General features: G+C 40.9%; 2 protein-coding genes across 4 annotated transcripts in view; both read right to left on the bottom strand.

Moving 5' to 3' along the window:
- usp54b (ubiquitin specific peptidase 54b) overlaps positions 1-4,907 on the bottom strand; it is a 55,267-nt gene extending 50,360 nt beyond the window's left edge. The window contains exon 1 of the mRNA XM_026178623.1: positions 4,225-4,907. The gene's annotated coding sequence lies outside the window, so the exon portion shown is untranslated. The remainder of the gene's footprint in view (positions 1-4,224) is intronic.
- Positions 4,908-7,338: 2,431 nt separating this feature from the next.
- On the bottom strand, positions 7,339-19,164 carry myoz1b (myozenin 1b). Of its 3 annotated transcripts, none has more exons than XM_026178371.1 (6): positions 19,002-19,164; positions 16,297-16,383; positions 9,850-10,016; positions 9,685-9,754; positions 9,385-9,568; positions 7,339-7,866 (listed from the first exon to the last, which is right to left on the bottom strand). In XM_026178371.1, the coding sequence occupies exons 2-6, from the start codon at positions 16,379-16,381 to the stop codon at positions 7,635-7,637; spliced, it is 738 nt and encodes a 245-aa protein (XP_026034156.1). In that variant the 5' UTR covers positions 16,382-16,383; positions 19,002-19,164; the 3' UTR covers positions 7,339-7,634. The 3 variants fall into 3 exon arrangements, with proteins under 3 accessions (XP_026034156.1, XP_026034157.1, XP_026034155.1); XM_026178372.1 differs by having other exon boundaries at positions 9,385-9,571; positions 9,685-9,751; XM_026178370.1 differs by having other exon boundaries at positions 9,385-9,571; positions 19,002-19,163.
- Between the last annotated feature and the right edge of the window lie 2,952 nt (positions 19,165-22,116).

Genomic DNA, 22,116 nt, shown 5'->3' with positions numbered 1-22,116 from the left:
CAGATGGAGTGGCCAAGCTTTAAGTCAGCAAGATTTCGAGTCCTTAAAATGTGTTTAAATTGCTTGGAAATCTGAACATTTGCAGTTTTGTCAGAACTGAAAGAGCTCCATCTGCAGAGTAAGACTGAGTGATACGTTTAAAGGATGCAGAACAACAACATCCATCCATTTTCTTCCACTTATCCAATTTGGAGCCATGGGGGCTGGGGCCTTTCACAAATGTCATAGAGCGAGAAGGTACACCCTGGACAGGTCACCAGTCTGTCCCAGGGCTAATACAGAAAGACAGCTTGTATTCCTCTCTACAGCCAATGTAGACTCAACAAATAATCTAACAGAGAGAACCCACGCACCTCTTAAACAGTTTTAGACCTAAAAATCGAATATTTTTAGGTCTAAAACTGTCTACCATGGCTGACTCCTCTGATTACAAAAATATAATGAAGCAGGGGAAGCTTGTTGGCAAGACTACCTTTGTGTCTGACAAGTCTCTACTAAATGAGCCTGCAGTGACTCTCAGTTTCACAGAAACATCCTATCTCAGTTTTAAAATACCAAGATGGCAATGACAAAAGTGTTCGGTTTGGGCCTTCACAACGAAACTTCACTAACCAACAGATGATGTCACAGTGTCTTTGTCTTTTAAATACAGTATATGGTTACATTCACATGAATGACAAGTCCCAAGTGGAACTGATGGTGAATATTGGTATTTATTTATGTTGAACGCAGAGGAAGCGATTCATGACAACCAGAGATCACAGAAAGTCAGCGGTATCTGGCGTCATCAAGCAACAGTTGGATCCTAAGATATGCTTGTTTTCCAGTACCACGATTGTGTCATTTTGATGAGAGCCTATGAAGAGGGCTTTTCAACCTACGCAAGCATGCTCCTGTGAAGTCCTCCAAAAACCCAACAGCATGTAGCTCGGCTATGCGTAGATCGAATGCTGGTTGGTTGGCAAGTGGGCCAAAGAGGTTCAGGGAGTGCCAGGACACTTTTCACTGTTTTTATCACTCAGTTCCACTTTAGCTAGTTTACTGTTAGAACTTTGCTCTTCTGCAGCTGGCTGACAGACCAGCAACAACACAACCAAGAGTAGCCCACAAACAGGCTGTTCATACCTCGCCCACGGTCTGCACTGCCAATGGTCAACAATGTTCACCCCATAACTGCAAATGTATCGTACAGTTGCCGGTTTGCATAAGCAAACCACCGACTGATATGGCAGGATGGTAAATATTGTTAGATGATTACCTAGGCAACCAGAAACTGTCTCATTTTATCCTGTTTTTTCCTTTTAAGTTGTATTTCCCATCTTAAAAACTGACTGGGAGGGTATTACTTGACACTATTTGCTGTCTCTCTCTCTCTCCCTCTCTGCTGTGGGTTAGTATGGCTTGGTGACAGTGACACTGGTGTCAAGCAAGCTGAACAAAGAGCTGATACTGTCCCCAAGGACAATAGCCTGCCTCTGACGCTGTCTTCTTCCCTCTGAAGCAAACCTACAGGCGAGAAGTATATTTAAATATTGCTGTAAAAGAAAGACTCGATCTTTCAGAAACTACACGCTGCCTTTGTTTGTCCTTTGGCTGCACTTTCTTCACTCCTTTCCATTCACTTCATTCCTGTTCTCTGCTTCTCACTTTCTTCCACTGACCTCTATTTTCCATTTTCATTCACTCTCTCCACTTCTCTCCCACCATTCATCTCTGTCTCTTTCCTTTCAGTTTCCAAAAAAACCCCACATGCATGTTCTCACATACACGCGCACACACACACACACACACACACACACAGTGGTTTCCCTGTAATTGGGTTATGTGTAACTTCAAATAGCCCCGGCTGACAATAGGGAGAGCCCAGAGTTCATCCTCCCCTCCGTGCTTCTCCTTCTCACCCCTCTTTCCCGCTCTAAACTTATATTTGTGTGTTTCATGTGTATGTGTGTGTGTATGTGTGTATGAACATACTGTATGAGCACGTGTCGCTGCATGTGTAAGCATATTACCGAGAAGTGGGTCTTTTTTTTTTAAAGCTTCAAGGTTATTTTCCTGATCACACTCTGCAACATTAAAGTTTACATGTGAAATAATACATGTAATTGCATGCACCCGCACAAAAACACACACACGACCCATTATAGCTGTGCACATGAGCTCACCCGATCCTGTTAGTAGAAAATAAGAAGAGTGGTGAATATTTGCTTAATATTTAGGCTATTACATAACCATCAATATTTACAATGCATTCTGGGAATCATGTGCGATTTTTGCGGTTTTGGTGAGAGAGAGAAAAGAGAACGAGAAACGGCATTCAGGGTTGATGGAGGACAGGAATGGAAAGGAAAGGAAGAAGAAAAAAGAAAAGGAAGCAATGTAAGTAAATGAAAAGAAAGGAGAGAAAAGATAAGGAAATCAAAGAAAGGAAAGGAGATAAAGAAGAAAATTAGAAAAAGAAAAGAAAGGGGAGGAAAGGTAAGAAAATCAAAAAAGGAAAGGAAAGGAGAAAAATTAAGAAGTTAAAGAAAAGAAAGCAAAGGACATTAATGAAAAGGAAGGAGAGGAATGAAATGAAGCAAATGGAAAAGAAAAAAATGAATAGGAAGTCAAAAAAGAAAAGAAAACAAAGGAACTAAATGAAAAACAATGATAGAAAAGGAAACCAAAAGAAGGAAAGGAAAGGAAAGATGAGATCATAAAAGACAAGGCAGAGATTGAAGAAGAGAAAAAGAAAAATAGAAAAGGGCACTGCAGACTTGGAGAAAAAGTGGCAAAAGAAGGGAAAAGAAAGAGAGGAGAGGAATAAGTGGGACATTACGCTGAACAAACAACTATGGGGAAAATGAGAGAAAGAACACTCCAGCGGATGGTAAAGGTCATGGGAGACATGCAATATAAGCGTGTCGTGTCTTTACTCTCCTCCTTCATCTTCTCTTTAATCTCCTCTTCCTTATACCTCAATCCTCTTATAATCGCATGCATGTTGATCCAACTCTAACCACAGAGGCAGAAACACTTTAACTGAAACGCCAACAGCACACAGGCCTATGCTCTGTAAAGCCCAGAGAGCCTAGTGTTAATAAAGGCAACCTAAAAACAGACCCAAAACTCAAAGTTAAATGCAAGCATGAAAGAAAACCTTTAGCCTTAGCTCTGAGGATGTTCATATCACATGTCAAGCTGCTCAGTCACATAAATCGCCCTGATTAGTTTGAGTACTTAAATAATGCCAAAGCAAAGTAAATTCTCTCAGAGGGGAAGCCAGCATGTCTCTCTGGCTTTGTGTTTGGGGGCAATAAAGACAAAACAGTCAGAGTTATCTTTCGCTGCATCCCTGCCGCTTGGAGTGTGTCACAGCATACAACATCAAAGCAATCAGGTCATAAAAACACAGAAAAATCAGTGCATATAAGGATACGGCTTTGAGATGGTGTTTTTAAACTGAAATAGTGAGAGTGGCCATGAGTAGACAGCAAATAAGCAGGGATGACATTAATACATAGACCCTTATGTTTATATTAACCTTAACTTCAACTAAATTTGGAGCCTTGCAGAGCTTTTCATCTCCAGAAAACAAAAACTGATGAGAAAGACCAACTTAAATGTCAAGGCGACATTTCAGCTCAGTTTGGAGGGTGACGGTGGGCTTCTGAGTGCAAGAGAGAGAGACACAAAAGAGAGAGAGAGTGGGATCTGAACTCCTCATGTGGAGGCTTCATCCTGTTCAACCAATGCTCATCTCTGCAAGGTTTGCAGGTTTCGGGTCAAAGCATAAAAGTTGGGACTTCAGGAGTCACCAGAATGCAAAACAGACACACAAAAAACAAGTCTGCGTGCTCCTGCGTGATGACAAGCCTATATGAAAACAAGGAGAACTGCCAGCAGCCTGTACCCTATTTCCCCCTTTTTTTCTAAGGTATTCACGTGTGTGCGTGCGCGAGGCACGCGGCAGAAGGCTGTGTCACCGTCTCTATAATGTGACGGTGCTGAGGGCCGGCGCTGATGCGGGCCAAAGTCATCAATCACGCAGATCGAAGCCGCAACATTAAATCACTACAGACCCCCACCCCGAGCGATGACAGCGGAGCGTGAATCCGTCCCGGTAAAAAGCCGCGGTCTCTCGGTCATCCATCTATCAACAAGTACACGAAAAACACTGCCAACGCCAAAACATGCTCTGGCGCACAGGAGCCACGCGCTCAGTAGTGGCATGTAGCTTACCTGAGTGGACTTAGTGGGACGACCTGAGCAATAACACCTGTAACTCTGGAGAAACGAACCCGGGGCTGGTTTGATGGGGAAGGCTAATTAAAGCTGTGAGCGCCGTGCAGCACGAGGGAGAGCAGCTGCGCAGAGAGAATTACTGACCCGAGACCACCTGATAAAATAATAAAACTGACACGAGACAGAGCAACAGAGCGAGCTCCGATCCCGCCCCTGCTGCTGCTCCTGATGATGATGATGATAATGATGATGATGAAAGTAGTGATGATAATCATGGAGATTATGGTGATGGGGAAGAAAAAGATAGCCATCCTCTGAGACTGTCACGAGAGCGCATCTGGTGGTGGGGGGGGGGGGGGGTGATCACATCTGGCTGACACGCTGACTGCCTCCTCTCAAAATATCAAAAGAGAGACGCACGCACACCTACTCTGTCCGGTGCGGTCACATGCGTTTCGACCCGGTCTTTGTAGCGGTGATGCAGCCCGTGCGGTGCGCAGTGTGCAGGTTTTTACTCACCCCGGCTGCTGTCGCCGCCAGTCTCCGTCCGATCGCGTGTCCTACCGTGTGACTTAACGGGAGAGAGGGCGAGCCGTGGGCGCATCCAGCCCCCATCAGCGCCATCCAGCGCTGCGGTCGCGGTACACCGCTCTCGCGATACCATGCCATCTCCTCCAGCTCTCTCCGCTCCAATATGTGACGTAGCGCTTTTATCACGCTGTTTGCTCAGCCCGATGCCGCCGCCTTCTGGGCACGAGGCGCGTGGAGCGTGAGGATGGTGATGATGTCATCCCACGGCTCACCTTCTGCCCTTACCTGTTTTTGATCTCCCTGTTTTTCTCTCGTATCTGACCCGCTGGCAGCAACACGCAGAGGACATCTGTTTAGTTTTTGTAGCTGGAGACGTGCCAGCACCAGTTTAGAGTCACTAGCAGGGACTGCTGGTGGAGCAGGTGAGAGGTCACGTGGACACCGTTTAGTTTGACACTGGGAGGTGCGCGTGAGAAAATAAAACGGTTTGAAGTCTTTCAAGAACATGTATGATTAGAGATGTGTTTTACTCGTGTTTGGCATCTTTATCTTGAGGGTCAATCGAATTTGCCCGCCAATAGCTATCCATCCTCTGCGCATATCCAGACCATCTCAGTCCTGCCTCTCTGACTTTGTATCCTAACTGCTCAACCCTGACCTGTCGGTGTGATGTACTAACTAATTTCTAATCCTGACCACTGAGGTCACTCCAAATGAAAATATTAAGTAGCTGTAGTGTGTTTTAATACTATTGTAAAAGGTATTGGAATATTAGGCTACATGTCAGAGAAAGGTGGACTTAAATATTTCTAGGGATTTGCCTTTTGTTGAGTTAGATATAACTCCCATGTTCCTTTTCCCAGTAGCCATATGTTGTTTTTCCAATTTTACACATTTTCTACTGATGAAATCATTCCTGTTATAATTCTTATAAGTATTGCACAGTTACACAGTTAAGTAAGTATCCTGAACCTTGCTGCACAACATGGCATCATTTATAACCTAATCAAATTTACAACGCCTGTCCCTAGATGTGCTTTTAATATACCTAAAATAATATGATCCTAATCTTGTGTACAGTGATTTCAGTTTGCACATTTTGCAGGCTGGGTGTTTCTTTTAAGCTACATGCATCAAAGCTTCTCATTACTGAAATTACTGAATTATGCTACTTTACATTTTTACTGTTGTAGCATGCCCATAGCTATTGGTCAATTATGCAAAATCATCCATAACCACTTAAACAGTTATGGGTTGCAGGCTGATGGAGCCTACACCAGCTGCCCTGGGACAGAAGGGGTACACATTCAACAGGTCACCATTCTATGCAGGGCCAACAGAGAAAGACAACCATTAATGGTCAAATCAAATTCTCATCTACAGGAAGTTTAGAATCAACAATTAACTTAACATGTTTCTGGACTGTGGGAGGAAGCCGGAGCACCGAGACAGAACCCATGCAGGCACGGAAATAACATGCCAACTCTGTACAGAAAGGCCTCCCTGTATAAAATGATCCAAAAGCTAAAAGTATTATTCACTGCCTGATTGGTCTATCCAAGGACAATGTCCTTGTCATAAAGTCTTTACAATGTTTACTTTGTAATTACTGGAATGGCTGTCATTACATTCCTTCTATACTCCACTTACCCCTTCTCAAAAATGAACTGCACAGTGGTTTACTTACATACTTTATTCAGGAACATTTTTTGCCAATTAATGTAATACATAATTTAAAATTGGTATTTTTTGTTTTGAGAAGACACTTTGTGTTAACTGTAAATATACTCTCCTCACTTTTTGATGGATCATTGTGGATAAAGAATAGTCTCAAATAGTTTTAACAGGGGATCTTGTTATTTATAACTTGTTTGTTTTGAGCATGAATATTCTTTCTCATGTAGTAGTTTTCTATACCACAAACTTTAATCACTATTAGATGGGTTAGTTTGAAAAAAAATTTTATATATGTCATAGTCTGTGGGAGTGTCTGGGGTTTTTCCACCCGTGGCCGTTGGTCTCCTGTCCATCCCTTAGGGGTGGAGCTTCCTGTACCTCACCTGGGCCTCTTCTGCAAGCAATCAGCGGGAGAGCTACTTAAACCTGTGCAACCTGCCTCTAGTTCGTTATGCTCTCCATGGAGGTAACGAGGCAGCTCCCCTATGTTTAGAGGAAACTGTCTCCACGTTTTGGACCCCCCCCCCCCCCCAGAGCCTACAATAACTCCCTCTCCGTCTATTAGGACGAGGCGAAAGGATCCCTTTTGCCTCTCTGTCTCTTGACATAACCTCCTCTGTGATCCAGTTTCCTAGGGCCGCCCTTCTCATTTCCAATTGCCACTTCCCCGTAGCCATTTCTAATCTGTCTCACAATCTCAGCTATCAAATAAACACTCTTGTAAATAGTTTCCTCTGCTTCTTGGTGTCTGCATTTGGGTCCACTTCTTAGGCGAACTTTCAGTTCATGACAATATCATGTTAGGTCATTAAGAGTTAGTGTAAAAGTTTTCAACCTTGAGTTGCTTTCTTCCTTTTCTATTAATTTGTTACTTTCACATATGGAATGAGAAGCCAGCAGACATTCTCTAAAGGGGAAGTTTATTGTATAAATTGTTCTAAGAGTGCAGAGTGTTTGTCTGTTTTAGGTCTCACAGTATCTCATAATATGCAAAGTCACAGACATTCATAGGTGAAGATGTAAAGGCTAAAGGCTAAAAGCTAAGACAGCACACAGTAGAGCAGGGGAGATAATTTGTCCTGTTCCATCACATCAATTTTAATAATTTATGTTTGTTTATTTTTTTTTACAATTAAAGTACATGTTGGGAGTTCTCACTGGACTTATGAGTTATTAGGTGCTGCAAATTTAAAAGCTCATCACAGGTCATCTGTCTCTCCGTCAAAGGGGATCTCGAGATCTGTGTGGATGTGTGAATTGTCTTCACTGCAGACCCAGCCGATGGGCGTGCGGTTGAACGAGGGGCGCGAGCGAATGTCAGGCTGCAGTGTGGGCAGAGGTTCAGGCTCCTCGGTGGCAACATTGAGCTCTGGAAGCTCAAAGGTCAGCAACTTGGATGCCTTGTCATAACCGCCGTATGGCAGTGCCATCCTGAGAAAAAGGATGACAAGTATTTTTGGTGTTAAGCAGTACAGTAAAGTAACTTCCAAATTAATAACTTTCAAACACAAAATGCAAAAAAAAAACCCAAAAAAACCCCATTTTCTTTTAAGGTTGACATACTCATTCCACACAACATATTTTGCTGACTGAATGAAAGAATTACTAGCTTAGAGAGTGGTAAGGTGAGGATCCTCATGTCAGAGTGTACCTCTGCCACACAGTCAACTAAACTATGACAAAGACATCAGCACAACTGCTAATAAAACCTCTCTTACTTCAATGCAGAGCCGTGTCAGCACCTCATTGAAATTTACTGGTTTTATCAAACTCAGCAGAGATGTAGATTTTACCTACTAAACAGCATCTTTAACATTTAGAAATGTACTTTTCTACTTAACTGTGAGCAAACATTTTGCCCCAGATGTCATTATCCTAATCTTATTTGAACCCTGGATCTCAGTCCATTGCAATACTGTTTATAATTCTTTCGAAGCACCATAAGAGCAGCTGTATCCTTTGCCATTACTAATGGGTCTGAATAAGCAATAAACCTTGATTGTATTACAACACAACAGGCTCCTGGACACAAATATGTAAAAAGGCCTCCTGCATGGGAGAATCAATGACAGCTAAGCTAAAGTTCACTCTATCTTCAACTCTGCAACATTTGGCTCAAATCTGTTGAAATGTGGGCCGATTGGCAAAAGGACAACTATCCCTATCTATGTCTGCACCAACATACAGGCATAGATAGAGGACAAATATACATAGAGATACTAAATACTAAAAGGGAGAAGTCATTCACACTCAAGTAAAATGAGAAAATCAAGCCAAGCCTGCTGGCATGTAACAAGATCCAAAATAGCCAAAGTCCAAAACTAACCTCAAGGAGTTGGAGAACAACCTCAATGAGTCTCAAAGTAACTTCAAAGAGTCTCAGAACAACCTTAGTCTGAAAACAACCTCAAAGAGTCTCAAACTAACATCAACATCAAATAGTGACAAAACAACACCTCAAAGAGTTTTAAACTAATTTCAAGAAGCCTCTCAATGACCAAACAGAGATTTAAAAGTTTCACAAGACACAAAGACATAGGATCCATTCTCATCAGTTCTCCCATGTATGAGGGACTTTTACATATTTGTTTCCAGGGGCCTGTTTTCTTATTATACATCTGAGATTGATTGCATAATCAGGTCCATTACTAATCACAGAGGACACAGCTGTGCAAGAATTATTAACTGTATTACAATGTACTGAGATCCACGGTTCAAATAAGATTAAGATAATGACATCGGGGACCAAATGTTGCTCAGTGGTAAGTGTTAAAGTACATTTTGAAATATCAGGAATGTTATACAGCAAGTAAAGGCTGTGTCTGTGGTGAGTAAAGCCATGGAAACAGATGGGAAGTAGGAAACTATTCACTGCTTCATGATTAAGGGGATAAAGCACTGGGTGTTGTTGTCATTATATACTTGAATAGTCATTCAGTAATACAGTACCTGTTGAAGCTCTTGTACTGATGTAGGTCTGGGTGTATCTGGATGGGTCCAGGCATGCAAGGCTTCATCGTGGCCTTCAGCTCCTCATTGTCCTTCATGGCCCGTTCCCATGGGGATATGTAGGTGCGTACATAGTCCTTCCTCTTCTTCTGCTTCTCCACCTCCTCATCCACAGTCTCCTTCACTACTGGGACATACAGGAACGGGGAGGAAAGAGGTGAGCACCACAGATATGACATGCATACTTTTAACAGAAGGAAGGCATCACAAATAGTGAAAAGAGAATTTCTGTGATCATACTTTCTTCCTTTGGCATCTCAGGCTTTGGAGGCACAGGGGGAGGGGACATAATCAGGTTCTGAAGGTTCTGCTGAAATATATTTAAAAATACAGAGGATATAATCTTATCAGATCACAAACATATATAGACAACACAAACACTTAGCGCCTCATATACACAGTCACCATGTTCTCGTTGGTCACAATGAACTTCTCGACTCTCTGCTGCCTCATCTTGAACATCTTGGACCCCTTGTTCGTGAGGAGGGAGAGCTCTTCGAGCATCACATCTTTGGGTGCCTTGATCTTGGTACCCAGATCGAACTCAGAGGCCTCAGGGTCTGTCTCATCGTCTGACAGTGTGCAGAGAGAAGATACCGTTACCCTAACTCACACATATATTATAAAAATACAGTGCTGCAGTGCTTCAAGGTGAATGTCAGTGACAAGTCATTCAAATTAATTGTATTTGTTATGGAATAGTGGTGATAGTTTCTTATTTATTTGTTAAATATGTGCAATAAATTAACTACAAAGAAATTTATAATACATTACATGAGAAAATTACGTGTAGTAATGTAATATTATTTTTGGATTACACTGCAATACCAGAAATGCCATTAAATCAAGCTACTGTGTCTTTCAGCGTAATACAATGTTGTAAGTGTAAAGCAACCAGTGATAATCAATGAAATTATGGCAATGCTGAAAGCAAAGACTCATCGAAATGTCAATATTTCAGCTCAAATGGATTTAATAGTGTTGCAATGGTTGGGTGAGTAAATAATGTTGCGGTGCAGGCTCTGGAGAGGCCAGTCCATGACTGATAGTCTTCCACTGTGTGTTTTTCTGTCCTGGTATGGTTTTGCTCTATTGGCAGTGTGTTTGGGATCGCTGGCATTTTCCAGATGGTTTTGCAATGTGGATCCAAATTTGACTTTACTTTTCTACCTTTATGACTTCATCTATTTTGACAAATTCTTCACTGGCCTGAATCCAGCACCAACCATGATGAAGCCTTCACCTTGTTTCACAGACAGATATAGCATTTCTCTCCTGAACTCCTCCATACAAACTGACAATGTTTCACCATCCAATAGACCTGTTGTCACTGATTTTTCAGTAATTTCAACAACTGGCTCAGTGGAAGTGAAATCCAACAAAGCTTAGCTCAAGACTTTGCTACTTTAAGATTGACATGTCGGTACATGTTTGTAGGCGGTTTCTCTGTCACATCCATCCCTTACCAATAATATGCTTTTGTTTTTTCAAAGATTGAACTCGGGGTGGGCAAAATGCTCAAATCAAGCTCCAAGTGTTAATTTCACAAAGTCAAAACAACACAAGGCTTCAAAAAGTGATGTGTGATATCTTGGTGGTTATGTTCATACATATATTTATTCTTTTGTTGCAGGGAAGTTATAAATAAACATTTACATTTTTATCCACATTATTCTTAATTCATATTATTTTTTATTCTGAAAAGTATCCTATATCTTGTCAAAAGTGGTAGCTATCGTGTGGGAAAGATAAAATTGTTCAAAATGAGCCAAGGGTGGGAATGGCTGGATTAAATGAACATGTCTGCGTGCCAACAGAGAAGAGATGACTTGCTCAACTTTGCAGAAATGCTGCAAATGAGAGGGAAGAGTCTGCTTCTGCCAGAATGAGTGTAAGAATGTCCAAAAAGTCTATCCTAAGCTAAGCTAACCACCTCCTGACGCCCTCATATTTAAAAAGTGGTCGTTTGGTCAAATATTTGGCAGTGAATAAGCATATTTCCAGAGATTTTTTTATTTAATTCAGTTTTATTAACATTTTCTTCATTTTCCCATTTGAATAAAATAAACCGAGCTATGATTTTTCGCCTTACACAATTTTTAGTCATTAACATTGTGGATTCAGAGGTTTGTACACCCATGTCAGCGGTACAGTTATTCTCACTTAAACCCATTTGGGAAATTAAAAAGTCCATTTAAGTGCCTGATATTGAATGAAGGATGTACAGCACAAGTCTCAAAAGTGTAGGTTTTTATTGTCAGGCTTCCAGATCATTGTTATAGTGATAAATTGGAGTAGAAACCTGCTGTGTGGTGTTAAAGGATGTGTTCATGTGAAACTGTGGGAGTTCTAGGGGCTAAGAGGCCGTAGCAATATGGAAGAAAAGTGCACTGGGGGATTTCACTGCAGCTTTTGTGGTAGAACTGTTTATGGAGGGAAATCCTTATAACACACTGCCTCCCTCTTGCTTCTCCTCTCTCTGTGATGGAGAGATCTGATAGATTTTACTGCTCCACAGAGCTCCTCATTAAACACTCTTCTCATCCACTACATACACTCTGATATCACTCATAACACCTGGAGTTGAGCCATAAACCAATGCACATTCTCACTCACATACACACACACACACAAACACAAGCACATCTATAAAGCAGGGAGTTGGCATTGCAATGCTGCAGAGAGCTGTTAGCAGTACCTCGTAAATCAGACTTGGGCAAGTAGGTGTGTAGACTGTGTGTGTGTGTGTGTGTGTGTGTGTGTGTGTGTGTGTGTGTGTGTGTGTGTGTGTGTGTGTGTGTGTGTGTGTGTGTGTGTGTGTGCATGCGTGCACGAGGGAGAGAGAGAATAACTGAGACTGCTGAGCAGAGCGAACTCTCCCATGGGGATATTGATTAGAGTGTTAATTCAGAAGAATGTGAAACTGGAGCTGGCTGTTGCTGACTGGAAGAAAATTGGAAAGACTGATCGAGGCAGGGGGTGGACAGATGGACAACATAGAGACTGACAGAGATATGACACAAACAGTCAGAATGACACAGCAGCAGGGATGATGGACAGATCCAGTGGAATTAACCAGAGCAAAATAAGGGATAAGCAGGATAAGCCCTTGAATGAATAAGCGACCAACTGAAAACAAACTGGTGGAAAGATACAGATGTGGCTGCAGATGTGACAGCAGAAGGACTGATAGAGAAAACAGCAAGGGACACAAATGGGGAAAGAAGTCAACAGATTGTTAAATGACACATACAAGCATGTGCCCAGACAGAGCAGATTGCAGAGTTCATATCCAGAGTTTAGCAAATAATATTTTGTGGCTGTGTCTTTTTTTTTAAGTAATACTGTATTATGCAACAGATACGTGTAATTTTAACATTTTTGAAATAGCTTTAAAGGTTGTAGGTTTAAAAGCCTGCAGAGAGGCTTTTGGGAATGCTGTTAGTTTGGGTTACACCAACCTCCAACTCCGAAAGATGAAGTCAACATGAAAGTGGCTTAAAGTAAGCAAGTAAAATTTGTATTCATGTAGCAGCTTTAAAGATAGGTATCACAGAGTGCTTCACAACAAAAACGTTAAAATAGTAATAGGAAAGTTTACCTAGAAGCAATTCTAAAAAGATCCGTTTTAGCTGCTTTTTAAGAGACCACCAAGTCCACACATCTCGGGCTCAGGGGGAGAGAGTTCCAGAGTCACAGTTGCAAAAGCTCTGTCACCTTTAGTTTTCAGCCTTGTATGATGCACAGCCAGCAGGCCCTGATCACTTGTCCTCAGGCCTCTGATGAGGATGTGATCCATGCAGAGCTCTAAATGTCAAAACCAGAATCTGAAAGTGAACTCTGAAGTTCATTGGGGATCTAGTGTAACTGAATTAGCATTAGCGATGTGTGACATGAGAGTAACTAAGAAGACTGAGTGAGAAATCTGCAGGCATTCCAGGGAGGTGAATGGTGAATTACAATGTTCCAGACGTAACAAAATAAAAAACATGAATAACAATTTCCAATTCAGAGCAACATAGCAGAACTCAACTCAAGTGAAAAGTTACCCCATGGTTCCTCTCTTCATTAAGCTGGAGAAAATTACCGGCCATCCAACTTTTAATTCAGCATCTATGTAAGATCGGTAGCCAAGAAACATGGTGGGGCCATAAAGAGGCAAACAGCTTGATACCATCTAAATAGCAATAATAAGAAATGTCCTTAAACGTGCTAAAAATGAACTGAAAACAGTGCAGGTATAACATAAATTATAAAGGCCCCAAAACAGCCATCTGTGACACACCATCGGTGTGTTTTCTTCTGTTTTTTAAATGGGTGGATGACAGCATCCTTAAAATAAAACAAAGACGCAGCTAAAATAGAGATTAGGAGATTTGGAGAATGGTTCCAATGAGTCTACTAATTTTACCAGCTCATATAAAGAAACGGGTAAAAAACTTTCTAAAATAACAGTCCGAGCTGGAATAGGAACAGACAATGAAGATGTGCCAAAGGAGAAATATTTTTTCTTCTCTCTATCTATATATATATATAATATTCTAACCTCCCGTATACTTTAATATGTTTCTGCTTCAGCTTTTGGTGGGTGAAATTCTAGCAGTTTAATTTTCCACTACTTAGCGTCAATTAGCAACTATCTGTTTGATTCCCAACTAAGCTAACTAGCATTAGCTAATAATTTAGCTAATTTTTTTAAGTGTCTAGCTTTAAAAAACAACACAGCCGTGGCCAAAATGCTAACATGTGGGGTCATAGTGGCTACATCCATCTTTTATACTGTTTAAATTGCCATATATTGCCATGTTAACATTTTTTTCTCTCTAGAGCTAATTTGGCCCAAGTTAATAACTATTTGGGTAAATTGTGTTGGTTTATGTTATGCATGATTCGAGGCCAGGCCCCTTTTGGCTGACACGTGAGTCACTACGCAGCTGATGAATGAGGTTTTGCAGACACATGAATGTTAACCAAATGACATTGAGTTGTCCATCATTTTTGGAGAGTGTAAAATTTGCATTCCTCAGCCAGTTCGTCGAGTGATGTCGCTGGAGGGTGATGGTAGTCCCTGGGAAACCAGTTGCTAAATGCCCATTTATACAGACCTAGGGACTGGTCAGTGACCCCCAGGCGATCACTAGTTGCCAAGGAAGAATTTCCCAAGAAGTTGGTAAACCTCCTTGTGATTGCTTTGATCACTGGCAGATATTAGTGTGCACAAAAGTTGCCAACTTGCCCAGAAAAACATATTGGCTACTCTCTGAACAGTTGTGAAACCGGGAGAGGAGACCATTTGTCACCTCTTGAAACTTGTTTGCTGCAACCATGCATCACAGTTATTCAGGTTTCACTATCGTTCACCTAGTAGTTAGTGAGTGCTTTGCATGCAAACTACATGACAATCTGCTAGCAACCACAGCAAGGAGATTTTTTGTAGCAGCATCTTCTTTGTGACTGATTTCACCTAGTGACAGCCAGCAACCTCAAGGGACCGATCACCAGTGGGTGAACTTGTATCACATACAATACAGCAGACAGTTCTCAAAGAAAGATGATTTGTTAAAATGGTAGACAAATAAACCAGTGGGTAATACCAACATCCAAGAGGTGTTAGAGGAGTGAGAGAATCTCCAGATTCACAAGGACTCAACTTCTTGATACACGGTTAGTCAACAAGCTCTCCATGAGCTGTAACTATCTTTGTTACCACAGAGCCAGCCAGCTGTCCCCCTGTGAGAACAAACTATGCCCGCTTATCCTTTGGAGGTTTGTACGAGATTGGAATCGATCCAAACTGACATTAGGTTAGAGGCGAGGTACACAATGGACAAGCTGCCAGTCAATCACGACGCTGACACACAGATACAGACAATCATTTAGACCACGAGTAAAAGCAGTGCAGAGTCACCAGTTATCCTGGATGTCTTTGGATTGTGAATCTGAAGCAGAGGTGCAGCATTTTAACATCACAGCGAGTTAAAGTGTAGCTTTGAAATGAAGATCACACGATCAACAGTATACTACTCTATCAATGGAGATTACAAAAAACATCCTATCTGCCGAGAAGGTGAACTAAACTAAATAAATATTGCAACTATACTCTTCCTTTTGAATATAATAAGGCATTTCCTGCCTTTATTTTTATGCTTCTGGTGTTTTTGGAAACTTTGGAATCACCACTAAAATTATAAATAATGTTTATTGACTTTGAATAATTTTAACATGCACAGCATAACTTTGAACAGATGGACTGGTGGATCTGGCATAATGAACATATTAAACTTTCTATTTTTAAAGTGTCTTTCTTACAGAAAGTAAAATCTCATTACTTAAGCAGCCAATGTAACAAAACAAAGAAATGCACACACATTATAAAGTTTTTAGCTGTTGGAGCTTACACACATCCTCAGACAAACATAGCAGAGTGAGAGCAGAGTCGCCCTCTGATATTTTGTGTTGCCCATAATGGTGACAGATTTGTGGTTGCTCTGCCATCTGATAATGACCCACATCCCTTCAGGAATTGCTGCGTGCATGTTAGATATTGTGTTACTGCTTGGAACAAGTGTGCATGAGCGCGGGTCCTTATTTAATTGTGGTATCATACAACCGAATGCAATGATTTACACCCACAGAGTTCAGTTTATATGAGTAGAGTGGGCTGATAGCAGACAGGCACTAAAGATTTGACATTTACTAGATGGGATAATCACATCATTTGGGAAATAAAGTAGTGTTTGAGGAGCTGGAATGACTAGCAGAGTGTTTCATGTTTATACGCTGCATCTGAATATTTTGCCATTGTGCTGTATGTGTGCGTGCATGCATGTGTGTGTGTGTGTGTGTGTTTACCATTCTGGCTGATGTTGGACAGGTCAGTGATGATTCTGTTGGCCTTGTTTCCCTTGTTAGAAGGAGCAGGAGTTGTAAGGGACATGGCTAAAATACAGAACAGACAAAATATGTTTGAAACATTAATCACAGGTCTACCCTTCCACCACTTTTTTATACACAGAGAGAAAAGTACATGGCACAGTCTAAAAGAGATACTGATGGTAAATATTTCTCCCTGATCTAATAGTCAGCATCAACTGTTTAAAAACAGTCGATCCTTAAGGACTTCCTATCAAACCACTTCTTGCAAAGTCGGGTTCTTAAACATGAACAGAAACAACAATATATTAAAGTTATGATATATTTCTTTTTTCTTTTTTTTTTGTTTACTGTACTAATGCAGATTTTAAATTAAATTATATGGCATATGTGTAACATGCAGGTTCTCACATGTATTAGAAAAGTGGACAAATTATCACCAACTTCTGGTTCCACATTCGAGAATCTTTTCACTCACAGCAGTTTTACAATTTGGTTGAGTCTCATTACTCCTTTAATCAGTCTGGCCAAGGCAAACCGTTGCTTTCTCCTAAAAATTTGTAACGAACAGATTGTATGCTTCTTGTCTAACATATTTCCACATTTCACTCAGGGGCTGGTGGAGACCAAAATAGAGCTAAAAGGAGAGCTCAACATCAATCCATACAAGTACTGCTTTTGTATGTAGCAGAGGTGGAAGATAGTTAGCTGTCCAAGGTAAACATTTGGGGTGGATACAAGGGTCAGCTTGAAATCAGACTCATCCTTTTGATATTTTAACTTAATTCAGTCACTTAATCCATTCTTGTTTTGAAAGGCAAAGACAGTTTATACACAGTTTACAGCCTGTTAAACCACCCCAGGAGGTCAAAATACTTATAATATTTCTATAATAAACCACTATATGGACCAATAAATACACACCAACATCACTGGTTCCATGACTTCACTCATTTTATACTTTTATTTCTTTGCTTTTATGCTTCTTTTTCTTTAATTTAATCATGTCTTCCTTTGTTTTTGTCTCTTTTGATTATCTTAAATGTACAGCACCTTGGTCGACAGTTGTTGTTTTAAATGTGCTATATAAATAAATATGACTTTGACTTTGACTATGACTTTTGAAAAAACACCAAAAAGGCGAATTAATAACTACCATTATTATTGACATTGGCATAATTGCTTTTATGTTCTGTGTTAGACTTTGTATCCTAGGAATAAATTGTCATGACTCATTTTATACTTTAAGAGAGGTTTAAATGAATATTAAGAATTACTGCCCAAAGTTTGGATTACATCATGATAGGATTAGCAACAAGATAGTGGCTGGCAACGAAATGTAAAACAGCAAAAGTGTAAAATGTTTAAGAAGAAGATGCAAACTTAAGTTGTATATCAGCCCCAACAGAATCTTACTGGGCTCCCTAATTAAATAAGGTGCTCTTTAAACATAAAGTGTATCTCCTGCATTCCCTTATGGACACTAAGCAAAGGTGGAAGCTCATGCCTGTCTTGACTAACCACTCAGATCGAGCCTGGCAGTATATCGTTGTCAATTTCTCAGGTCGAAAGCAATTAAGCGAAGCTGGAGGTGAGTCTTACTAAAAGAAAAAGCAGGAGGGCCTGTCTACAGGGAGACAGTTAATGTAATTGCTTTTCATCTGCTGTAATTGAAGCTCGTTTCCTAGCCGGGGATTCAGTCCTGTGTGAGCTATTTTTATGAGCCCATGTTCTATAGCACTCTGGTGAGTGGGACTGTCATCGACATAAAACATACATAGAAATTCAGCACACACACACACTCAGACACATCAACAAAAGCACACTCACACACAGATTTGCACTCAAATAGCTCTACTCTTGTGATTAATGTGAGTCAGTGGCTGGTGGATTAAAAACTGGAGATTACAGGTGTTTTTGGATGTTCTCTGGGAAATGCAAGATGGAGGCAAACTGCTGCGTTGATGCAACTACAGGAGCTGAGAGTGAAGCCCTGGGTCCTGTTACTGCCTCTCTAAGTGAAGACACGCTCCTGTCCCCAACGAGCAGCCTGTTTTAGCTCCAGATAAATCTCGAAGGGACAGCTGGGGAGGAAGGCTATCAGTCAGCACATTCCCAAATGCACACATACATCCTCGTGAACTAAAAACTCCACCGGAGAAGGCCAGATTCCTCAGGGACTACAGTGTTAGGTAAGAAGTTTAGGAGAGGAGATGGAATAAGCTGTCCACCAGCTGGCTTTCATGATCTGACATGGTTTAACTGATTTTTCAAGACTTAAAGTGAAAAAGGGTGTAAACAGTAACACAACTGCTAATTCATGCACACAACAGTATTAATTTAAAGGCTGTCTTAAACAGTTGCTGTCTTTTACCATAGCAAACAGTCCAGTCTGCAGTATACTGCTGAGCATCTGCTGCTGGCTGATACTCATTAATTCATCCAGCCACAGAGGGCTCATAAGGCCTCAGATGGGACTCCCTCTTGTAGCCAGAATCTGCTGACCACAGGACATCAGCGAATTTAACTGGAACTGTCTGCTTGTTCTTAGAGGATCACAAACTATCTGACAACTCAGTGGCCATCAATACCAGATAATCCACAAACATTCAAGGCATGTGTGAGAAAGGTTTTAATGGGTTTTGTCGACGCTATCGCACATTTTCACTTCTCCGGTGTCTTACCTACAAGACCCAGGGTGTCCGCACGAAGGCAAAAGGTCCCGGAGGATGAGGAATCTAAATTCCCAGGTAGATTTGTATCCCAGTGCTAATATTGCACTGCCGGCCCTGCTGTTCGCCCTGCAGAGAGTGAGACTCTGTCTGGAAGGCTGCAGGAGGGGTGGGAGACCAGGGTGAGGTGGTGTGGGGTGGGGTGAATTGAGTAGGGGGTCTAGAGGGAAGTGGGTGTGGTGTTGGTAATATGAAGCACAAATAATGTATTTTTTAGTATTAGGTATCTATCTAACTATCCGCTCTACCATAATTGTTCCCATCTGTCTCTCATTTTCCAGCAACTTCCAAGAAAAGCAACTTAAATGATAGCATTTTGCTGGTAATGTTCAGCACTGAAATGCTGACTAACAGCAAGGTTTCTGTTTATGTGTTTTTATGTGTAAGGGTTAGTCTCATCAAGACTGTTGTTCCAGTTTTAAAAGGTCAAGCTGGTATTGATGCCAATGCCATTATCAGACCTGCTTATAAGTCTGAGTCATCGTTGATTCCCTTGTTGATTCTTTAACACCTTTCTCCGCTTAAAGAAGCAAGCTTACATAGGTTTTTGGGATTAACACTGTTTTATTTTCTGAACGCAGTGTCGAAACAGAGCTGGAAAAATGCATCAGGGAGTCTACTAAAGTCTTGACTTCAAAATTATCAGAAAAAACCATGCCAGCATCCACAAAAGGAGTTAACAAGCTTGGAGACAGGTGGTTTGATTTGAAACAACAATTCGGATCCAGTCCGTGATTCCCAGAGGAATTTCTGATTGTGTCTCAGGCAGTATTCTAAATCTTAAAAGCAACAACATTGCCAGGGCAATGATACAAAGGTTGCAGAGATGAGTAATTCAGTGAATTCCTCCAGCCTCTTTAGACTGCAGGTGAATGTGGGCTTTTGATAACAAACACAAAAGAATAGAACAGGTTTGTTGAAGTTTATTTGCCTGAGGCCATTTATCCTCTTATTTATATCTTTTACTCCCCCTCTGACAGGCATTTGCCCTTCACCCCGCAAACCTTTGGGAGTGATCAGCAGCTTCAAGCGTTTGAAGAAGTTAGCAGAAGTTACAACTGCATCCACCTCAGTTTTTTGGAATCAACCATTAAGACATTATTTTATCCAGGGAGGTACATCTCTGGGACAAGACTATAAAGGCTCTGTATTTTAGTGTTCTGTCACTGAGTTTTGTGCAGGTAAGAAATGATGGTTGAAAAGCCCTCTGGGATCGACTGATCATCTGGAATAGACAAAAGTTTCTGAAAATGAAACAAAATTTTCAAAGCAGCTATAATCCATATTTGTAACAGTATACAATCAAGTTCTCTTGTGCTAATGAATATACAGTTTTATACAATTTTCATTTTTCCATCAGCTTTACAGAACAGTTATATTTGAATGTATGTATTTTTCCAAGCACTGTTTTCAGGTGTCTCCACATATTTCCCTGGAGCTGGCAGAGAACAAACACAGATCTAAAAGAGTTAAATATATAAGAAACTTATTAAAATATTAGAGCCGTAAGATTTCTCCTAACAAAACTCAAATTTAAATGTTTAAGCATGTGTTTAAACATTGTCCTAGCATGGTGTTATTAGCTTTTCAGTAATAAAAAAAAATTACAAAAAACTGAAGAAAAAGTTGTTAACTAAACTTCATGGCTATCCACTGAATTGCTGTCAACATGTTTGACTTAAAAACCGAAAATCTCACAGCGATGCTAGAGGGAAAATGTCATGCGACGGCTGTGTGAAGGCAAGAGAGGACCCAAATGCACGGCTCTAGACACACGGGGATGAACTCAAAGGCCGGTCTTTATTAACAGGAACATAAGAAGTCATATAAAACTATACTGGGAGCAACTAAAAGCTGAGGCGCTGGGAAGACACGGAAAATGCACACAACCTAGAGGGACGACGCAACACAGAACAAAGGGACACTCTGACATAAATACACAGAAGGTAACGAGGGAAGTGGGAACACACGGGGAACACAGCTGAAGACAATTACTCATGGCCGAGCAGGGAGGACACGAAACTGACGATACTGACACCAAGATGTGGACCTTAAACACAACACAGTACACAGAGATGAGCACGGAGAGAGAGAGGCAGAGAGAGAGGCAGAGAAGAAGGATGAATACGAGGGGATGAGGAGAACACAGAACACATAGGATGGGAACACGGTACCAGAGCAAACACCACAATAAAAACATGGACACAGGGGGAATCCAAATACCAAATCAAACAATCCAATGGACATAAGAAACAAAATACAAAACTACAGAAAAACTAAGAACACTGGGTCAAAATGACCCAGGACCATGACAGAAAATCTGCAAAATTCATCCAGTAACCTTTGAATACAGTCTGACTGCATCACAGAGGTGACATATCCCAAGAGACACATCTCTGTGGTGATCCTAAAACTGAATAGGTCAAGTGACCTCAACACAAAAGTATGTGTGTAACTAGCCTTCTAATCCATCAGGAATTCAAACTCACACTTTGAGCATCTACTAACCTTGTTTTTTTATGACTAATTTAGCTCTATCAATACTTTAACCAGGAGGATAACAAAAAAGAAAACATTAAAGGAAGTGTTTATTTTTAAATAACCTAAAAATGAGTGACCCAAACTTAAAAAATTCAACAATGTCCCTTAAACCTGGACCCTTGACCCTAAATGGTTGACTCTGCTGACCCAGAAAGATGGTGCAGGGGAACGGCCTCTTTAGCAGAGAAACAAGAACAGGCTGGATGTATGAGGTAGCACTTCCCCTCTCTCAATCACATTGTAGAAAAAGCCATCAGAATTAAGAGTCGAGCACTGGGCCAAATAGCTGGAGATTAACGGCTCCAAAAATAGGTGAAATGGGCTCTGTATGTGTGTGCCACTGAGCAAGAAAGGAATTAACAGGGAAGAGGATGGCAACCAAAAGAGAGAGAATTATAGAACTCATTTGGTAAAAGGACATTTAAGTCCTTATATAGGTGCGGTTGCAGCTTTTATGCGGTTTAAATCCAAATTTAAAAATTGCATGAAATTATCCACTTACCTGGTAAGTAGAAAAAAATGTGTG

The sequence above is a fragment of the Astatotilapia calliptera genome, chromosome 8 (assembly GCF_900246225.1).
Source record: "Astatotilapia calliptera chromosome 8, fAstCal1.2, whole genome shotgun sequence".
NCBI lineage: Eukaryota > Metazoa > Chordata > Actinopteri > Cichliformes > Cichlidae > Astatotilapia > Astatotilapia calliptera.
Note: the sequence above shows the minus strand (reverse complement) of the source record. Positions and strands in the feature narration are given on the sequence as shown.

What these genes read in the sequence shown, in the direction of transcription:
- myoz1b (XM_026178370.1), bottom strand. Translation starts at nt 16,381, where the DNA reads ATGTCCCTTACAACTCCTGCTCCTTCTAACAAGGGAAACAAGGCCAAC. An exon ending in GTCCAACATCAGCCAGAATG is followed by an intron (nt 10,017 to 16,296) that starts GTAAACACACAC and finishes GCACACTGTCAG; the next exon opens with ACGATGAGACAGACCCTGAG. An exon ending in TGAGATGCCAAAGGAAGAAA is followed by an intron (nt 9,572 to 9,684) that starts GTATGATCACAG and finishes TGTATGTCCCAG; the next exon opens with TAGTGAAGGAGACTGTGGAT.